The sequence below is a fragment of the Micropterus salmoides genome, unplaced genomic scaffold (assembly GCF_014851395.1).
Source record: "Micropterus salmoides isolate LMB-PRFRI ecotype aquatic unplaced genomic scaffold, ASM1485139v1 Ms_hic_scaffold_19, whole genome shotgun sequence".
Classification (NCBI taxonomy): domain Eukaryota; kingdom Metazoa; phylum Chordata; class Actinopteri; order Centrarchiformes; family Centrarchidae; genus Micropterus; species Micropterus salmoides.
In genome coordinates, this window is record NW_024041039.1 from 12,873,549 (window position 1) to 12,881,627 (window position 8,079).

General features: G+C 40.7%; 1 protein-coding gene across 1 annotated transcript; it reads right to left on the reverse strand.

The window, feature by feature from the left end:
• Positions 1-399: 399 nt before the first annotated feature.
• Positions 400-7,220, reverse strand: LOC119910967 (the record flags this gene model as incomplete). Its single annotated transcript, XM_038729837.1, is given in 6 exon segments — positions 400-574; positions 711-792; positions 896-962; positions 5,551-5,663; positions 5,754-5,815; positions 6,871-7,220. Coding segments are annotated over 6 exon segments (678 nt in total), but the record flags the coding sequence as incomplete, so codon positions are not given.
• Positions 7,221-8,079: the final 859 nt, after the last annotated feature.

An 8,079-nucleotide genomic window follows, 5' to 3' on the forward strand; every position in this document is an offset into this window, starting at 1 on the left:
GGGCGGGACATTGAGCAAGACTACAGATTGACTACAGACAGAGAGAGGCAGCTACATCAGAGCCAGAATATGATCCAAATGGTGGGTTTTGTGATCCGTTGCACCCCTAATTCTCTTGATAAATATAACTTAAAACTACATTAAGTGATCTGAATGCTGAAATGCATTAATTTCAGTAAAGAAGCACCAATCAACCATCGCCAGGAATCATTATACTTTTTCAAACTCCCAAATATTCATAAAAGTGTAATATCAGTCAGGTTATACATTTAGCACAATAAATCAGGCATATTGTGGCAATAAAAGATCTAAATTCCTAAAAACTGTACAAACAATGCAGGCTTATAAAGTATCCTTACATAAATCCAACCAATAAAGCCAAATAATGAAGTGTTTTACCTCTTCCACGGTCAGACTGGGCTTGTAGCAACGGTTGTGTCCAAAGACATTGCAGGCTGGATCAGGGTTAGCGGTTCCCACCCTCAGAGCAGGTCTGGAGGGCAGCAGCTGGAGGGAGCCTCTCCTCTCCCTGTCCTTCCCCCTGTCAGGGAGCCCTGCAGACAGTGCTGCCCCGCTGGATTCAGAAAGGTCATGTATATTAGCAAGCATTGTCAAAAGGTGATACTGATGGTTATGCAGCCCTATATGTATATTTACAGCAAATAGTAGGCTGAGTGGAGGGAACTGGACCATGACAGTGGACCACTTGCCTGTATTTCCTCATTAAAGGAGGTGAGGAGCTCTGAAAAGGATTCTTCCCGCCCCTCTCATTCAATCCGCCCACTGGTTTATCTGTGAAGAAAGACCAAAACAGACCAAATGATGGGGATAAAGATGACAGGACCACATAAATACAGATCATTACTTTCCTGCAGTAATAGCTCTCCCCACTTACTCATTCTCCACTCAGTACTGTTCAGCCATGAGGTGTGGAGCTCATCTATCCCCATCAGAGTAACATGCTGGATCAACAGAAGAAATGCAAGGTAATTAAAGACAGAATACAAACCACAAATGTAACACCAGAGCACCAAACTAAAGCTGTGCTTTATTCCTGATCTACTTGTCCAAGGTCTATACTCTACAGGATTACAGTAGTTTTAAGTGTCCAATGTTGTGTAACTTGACTTTGCTCGCAGTATCTCTTACGCAGCATTTTGTCTTGATTCACTTGATATGCATTACAGCTTTCATAATGGTTCTAAAATTAAAACTTCATTAACCACTTGTGATCAGATTTTTCTACTCTGTTCACATTTGATGTTACATTTAGGAATCTGCAGTAAAGCAGAAAAGAACAGAATAAAATAAAAAATAAAAGAGAAGAGAAGAGGTTATGACCGTTTCATGTCTTGCTTTAAGTATAGCCTTCAAAACCTTGTCTGGGTTGTTTGGTGTAGGCAAAACAACTGCATTCATGTGTGTTTTTGTAGATTTGATTAGATTCAAACTACAAAAGGTGACCAGGCTGTAGTTAGGTTCGTACTACACTACATACAAAGTATAATAACATTCAGTGTGTCCTCAGTGCACACACTTCTCTGCCCTTCTAATTCAGCAGTTACCCACCCAAAACCCTACGCAGAGTCGCAGTCTAACACACTTCTCTGCTCCTCCACTTCAGGAGTTACTTAGTGAAAATCCTATAGTGACGGTGTCTGCCTCCCGACAATCGAAATTATTTAAAAAAGGTAAACAGAAGAGTGTGCATAAAAACCTCATAAAAATTAAAACCACAAGAGCAATAGTGCAAAGAATAGGAGAGTTAAATGTGGACTCTTAAACATCAGATCTCTCTCTTCCAAAGGTGTACTAGAAAATGAACTAATATCAGATTATGATATTGATTTATTTTGTCTTACTGAAACCTGGCTGGGTGATGGAGAATATTTTAGCCTAAATGAATCCACTCCTCCCAGTTATATTAACACTCACATTCCTCAAGGCACAGGCCGAGGAGGTGGAGTTGCAGCTATCTTCGACTCTACCCTACTAATCAGCTCTAAACCTAAACTAAATTATAACTCATTTGAAAGCCTTGTTCTTGGTCTTTCGCACCCAAGTTGGAAATCACTGCAACCAATTCTCTTCGTTATAGTGTACCGAGCACCTGGCCCGTACTCTGAATTCTTATCTGAATTTGCAGAGTTTTTGTCAACTTTAGTCCTTATAATGGACAACGTTATTATTGTAGGGGATTTTAATATTCATGTGGACGTTGAGAATGACAGCTTCAGTACTGCGTTTATCTCTCTGTTAGATTCCATTGGCTTCTCTCAGAGTGTTCATGAACCGACTCACTGTTTTAACCACACCTTGTTTTGGTATACGGTATTGAAATTGAACATTTAGTGGTGTTCCTACAGAATCCCTCTTTGTCCGACCACTGTTTGATAACTTTTGAGTTTGTATTGCTGAACTACACGCCATTGGGCAAAAATTTCTATACAAGATGTCTGTCTGATAGTGCTGTAGCTAAATTTAAGGGTGCGATTCCATCAGCTCTAAATTCATTATCAAGTCACAAAGTAACGGAGGACTCCTATGCTAATTTCAGTCCCTCCCAAATCGATCATCTTGTTGATAGTGCTGCAGGCTCGCTGCGAATGACACTCGACTCTGTAGCCCCTCTAAAAAAGAAAATACTAAAACAAAGACGGTTAGCTCCATGGTATAATACTGAAACTCGCAAATTAAAGCAAATATCGCGGAAACTTGAGAGGAATTGGCGTTCCACCAAACTGGAAAATTCTCATTTAATTTGGCAAGATAGTCTTAAAACTTATAGGAAGGCCCTCCGTAATGCCAGAGCAGCGTACTACTCATCATTAATAGAGGAAAATAAGAACAACCCCAGGTTTCTTTTCAGCACTGTAGCCAGGCTGACAGAGAGTCACAGCTCTATTGAGCCAAGTATTCCCATAGCTCTCAGTAGTTACGACTTCATGAGCTTCTTTAATGATAAAATTCTAGCTATTAGAGACAAAATTCACCAAGACCTGCCTTTAACTGGCACCGACTTATCTCTTAAGTCAGGAACCTTAGAAACAGCTGTAGAACCATATATATGTTTAGACTGTCTTGCTTCCCTCAATCTTTACCGACTAACTTCAATAATTTCTTCATCTAAACCATCAACCTGCCTCTTAGACCCCATCCGACTAGGTTGCTTAAAGATGTTTTACCCTTAGTCAGCACTTCTATACTAGATATGATCAATCTATCTTTATCAACAGGCTATGTACCACAGTACTTTAAAGTAGCTGTAATTAAACCTCTTCTGAAAAAGCCCAAACTTGATCCGGATGTTTTAGCCAACTACAGACCTATATCTAAACTTCCATTTCTCTCTAAGATCCTGGAGAAAGCAGTTGCTAAACAGCTGTGTGACTTTCTACAGAGCAATAGTTTATTTGAGGATTTTCAGTCAGGATTTAGAGTTCATCATAGCACAGAGACAGCACTGGTGAAAATTACTAACGACCTCCTTATTGCATCAGACAAAGGACTTGTCTCTGTACTGGTTTTATTAGATCTTAGTGCTGCATTTGATACCATTGACCATCAGATCCTATTGCAGAGACTGGAATATTTCATTGGCATTAAAGGAACCGCTCTAACCTGGTTTAAGTCCTATTTATGAGATCGATTTCAGTTCGTACATGTTAACGATGAGTCCTCCATGCATGCCAAAGTTAGTCATGGAGTTCCTCAAGGATCTGTCCTCGGACCAATCCTTTTCACTTTATATATGCTTCCTTTAGGCAATATTATCAGGAAACATTCCATAAGCTTTCATTGTTATGCAGATGATACTCAGTTATATCTATCGATCAAACCAGATGAAACTCATCAGTTAGCTAAACTTCAAATGTGCCTTCAGGATGTTAAAACCTGGATGACCTGTAATTTTCTAATGTTAAACTCAGATAAAACTGAAGTTATTGTTCTGGGGCCTAAGCACCTCCGTGACGCATTATCTAAAGATATAGTTTCCCTTGATGGCATCGCCCTGGCCTCCAGCACCACTGTGAGGAATCTTGGAGTTATCTTTGATCAGGACATGTCGTTTAAGTCTCACATTAAGCAAATTTCAAGGACCGCCTTTTTTCACCTACGTAATATTGCGAAAATCAGGAACATCCTGTCTAAAAGTGATGCAGAAAAACTAGTCCATGCATTTGTTAGTTCTAGGCTGGATTACCGCAATTCCTTATTATCAGGCTGCTCGAAAAAGTCCGTTAAGACTCTTCAGCTGATCCAGAATGCTGCAGCACGTGTTCTGACAGGAACCAGGAAAAGAGATCACATTTCTCCTGTCTTAGCTTCTTTGCATTGGCTTCCAGTAAAATCCAGAATAGAATTTAAAATCATTCTTCTTACCTACAAAGCTCTTAATGGTCAGGCACCATCTTATCTTAAAGAGCTCATAGTACCTTACTACCCCACCAGAGCACTGCACTCCCAGAATGCAGGGTTACTTGTGGTTCCTAGAGTCTCCAAAAGTAGACTAGGAGCCAGAGCGTTCAGCTATCAAGCTCCTCTCCTGTGGAACCAGGTTCCAGTTTGAGTTCAGGAGGCAGACACCATCTCCACATTTAAGAGTAGGCTTAAGACTTTCCTCTTTGCTAAAGCTTATAGTTAGGGCTGGCTCAGGTTAGTCCTGAACCATCCCTTAGTTATGCTGCTATAGGCCTAGACTGCCGGGGGATTTCCTATGATGCACTGAGCTCCTCTCTCCTCTACTTTCTCTCCCTCTGTATGCAACCTCATCCCATTATTGCATGTTACTAACACAACTTCTCCCCTTTCTGGTAGTCTTGTGCTTTCTCGTCCCTCTCCTCCTATCACTTCCTGCAGGTTTTCTGGCTCTGGAGCTGTGGAGTCTGGATCTGTGGCTGCGGGTCACCTGCTGCCCCCGTGTTCCTGCTCGACAACCTCTGCTGCAACGTCTATTGTTACTAGTCCTATTGTTATTATAATCATTAACATTACGACTGTTACCATTAACATTACTATAAATATCTGTACCATTTTTCATTTAATCTATAGCAACATCACCTTTACTGTCTGTACCTCTGTGTGTGTATATTGTGTAGGCTGCCTCCCTCCCCTCTCTCTCTCCTTCCATCCCTCTCTTTTTCTCTCTGTTCCTCTCCTGCCCCCCCCCCCCCCTCTCCCTCTCTCTCCTTCTCTCTCCTTCACCCCAACCGGTCGAGGCAGATGGTCGCCCACCCTGAGCCATGGTTCTGCTCGAGGTTTCTGCCTCTTAGATGGAAGTTTTTCCTTGCCTCTGTCGCCTAGTGCTTGCTCTTGGTGGGATGTTGTTGTGATTTGGCGCTATATAAATAAAATTTAATTTTGGAAGTAACATAACACATAATTTGAATTGTTCCCTTGTGGTCAGATCACACATGAAGCATTTAAGTACCCAGTCTTAACAGAACCATTGATATGTTCAAGACACATGTGCATTTGTGGATCAAACTATATCCCCTGTAACAAACTTTACATGCACATGACTGATGGTGGGAGTTGGAGCACACACACCTGTGTCTCTTCATAATGTCCAGGCTTCTCACACTTGGTCGTCAGCGGGTTCCGCAGCCTGAGCAGACCTGCTACCCCGGCCACAGTCTTCTTAACAAAGCTAATGACTACATCTGACACACAGGACACCACAAATCAACAACCATCTTCATATCTGTGAGACTGTTGCAATTGATAAAGATGTTTTTATTTATTAAACAAACCTCGTCTGCGTCTTTTCACCTCTACCTGGTCACTCTGGCAAACACTGTCTGCAACATCAACACTGTAACAGGATAAACAAGATTCTAGATGGGTGATACTAACAATAACAATAACATGATGACACATTTGGGTTAGTTTAAGTTTGTGCCTCTTCAGTCTAATACAGCAGTTCTGCAATACAAAAAGGCAGCAACTCCTCACTTTAGCTGTAAACAGAGAATATGACGTTTTTGCTTTAAAAATGTACTAAGCTTATTAAATGTAATAAAGCAGTTATCAAAATGGTTGCCAATTTTCTGTCAGTCAAGTAATCAATGAATTGACTAACCGTTTCAGCCCTATATAATGTAATACAATAATATTGTTATGCCTCACTGGTAAATAAGGGGGTGACATCATAAAGTATCTACAATACATTTAAACTGTAACGTTATCGCGGTGACGGTAAAGCTGAATCAAGATCTCTCTATAACAATTTAAACAAAAACCTTAACGTACATAAACGTTATGCCCTTCATGAAGGTAGGATTTATTAAGGAGCTGGTAACGATTGACTGCATTAGTGTTAGCTAACGTTAGGCGTTAACTTACAGTGCATAGCATTTGTGCTAGCCCAAATAGAAATCACATTTGAGTGGCTGTCAAAAAAATATAAGCAAACTAACGTGCTTAAACTAATGCTTTTTATATGGACGTTTTATTTTCGGGAAATGAACTGAGAAATAACGTTACAGCCTGTACGACAGAAAAGAGGTGTTTAACGTTAAGCTAGCACTAGCAGTGCCAATATTACAATAACGTAACTTACCTATAATGCCAGACGATATCTAAGCTAATATTAAATCACGAGTTTATGCTACAGATTGTCCACGCAGGTCAGTTAACGCTCACTAGCGTTAACTTATTGGTTAACGTTAGCTATGATATGCTGGTTAATGTACGATGACTTTTAACGTTATCCTTCTTGATAAAGTTGTCTTGTGGATGCTTTTGATAACGCTAACCAAACTATTAAATAACCAGGGGATATAACCGTGTACCGAAAACTGAACAGTTATTAGTTAACACCTAACGTTATATAAGTTCCAAAAATAGTCTTTATCTTCAACAACCGACCTCTGGTAGTTCCGTTTAGCCGGTCTGCCGTGATTCTCCTGCCGCTGTGCTCCCGCTTTCACGACAGGTCGCGTGGGTACCTCCTCGCCAACGTTGCCTTTCCCGGGCCACTCGGTGGGGTTTTGCCCCGCAACGGGCTCAAACAGCGACGATATTCCGTCAACTATCCATCCATACATCCCAGACAAATACGAGAAAATTGTAACGGTGTCTTCTACGCGGGCCAGGACTGTCTCACTACAGATAAGATGTCAAACAACGATCTACGACACACAGCCTGCCATTAACTTAGCTTAGCCTTAGTGTTAGCAGCACTGTGCTGAGCTGCGAAGGATGTGCGTCATGCAGTGTTGATGTTTCACGTAGTGCGAATGTTTTACACATACACGAAGAACGCGTGGGCGGGGAAAAACAGAAATGGTAGACCGACCACAAGCTGCTTCTGCCGACTTTATAAACGAACGAACACCCAGACCGAGAAGGTAAAGGGCGCAAGTAGCAGACAAGACTATCATTGGCTGCTGCTGAGCTGCTCAGATGTCAATTCTTTTATTACATAACAACGGTTAACGTCCCCTTTATCGCATTTTATTTCTATAATGCTAACGAAATGGGATTCCGTTAAATTATTTAGAGATTTTTGATTAATTACACTGTTTGTTTTAAGCAGATCTACTTTAGTCATTTAAATTTCATCTGACAGTAAAGACCTGTCCCCATTATGTGTTTTGTTGTCTTGACAGTCACTAAGATATAGTAATTGGGACGTTAATATGTAATAAAGAATTGACATCAAGCAGCTCAACAGCAGCAAATTATAATGACTAAAATAGATTTGCTGCTTAAAACAAACTAATTCAGAGGTTTTCAAAGAGTGGGATGGGCCTCCCCAGTGGTGCTCCAAACAGTTTAAGTAAATGGAAGTGAAACAATATTACATTAGCTATAATAACAGTTTTTAAAAGAACAACACGTGGAATAGCCTACATGTGTGACCTGGTTAATGAGAGTTTACAGAAACAATAGTTTTGGTGAACTTTATCTTTGTCCGAATCTAATAAATGGCTTGTAATGTATTTTGTGTTGTCTGAAGTTATGTCAAACAGCAACATTAGGCTATTTTGCCTCAACTGTTGAGTGTCTGTGAGATCAGCTAACATAATCATGATCCCACAGGGATCCAGGAATTGAGCGAAACTAAACAAGTAC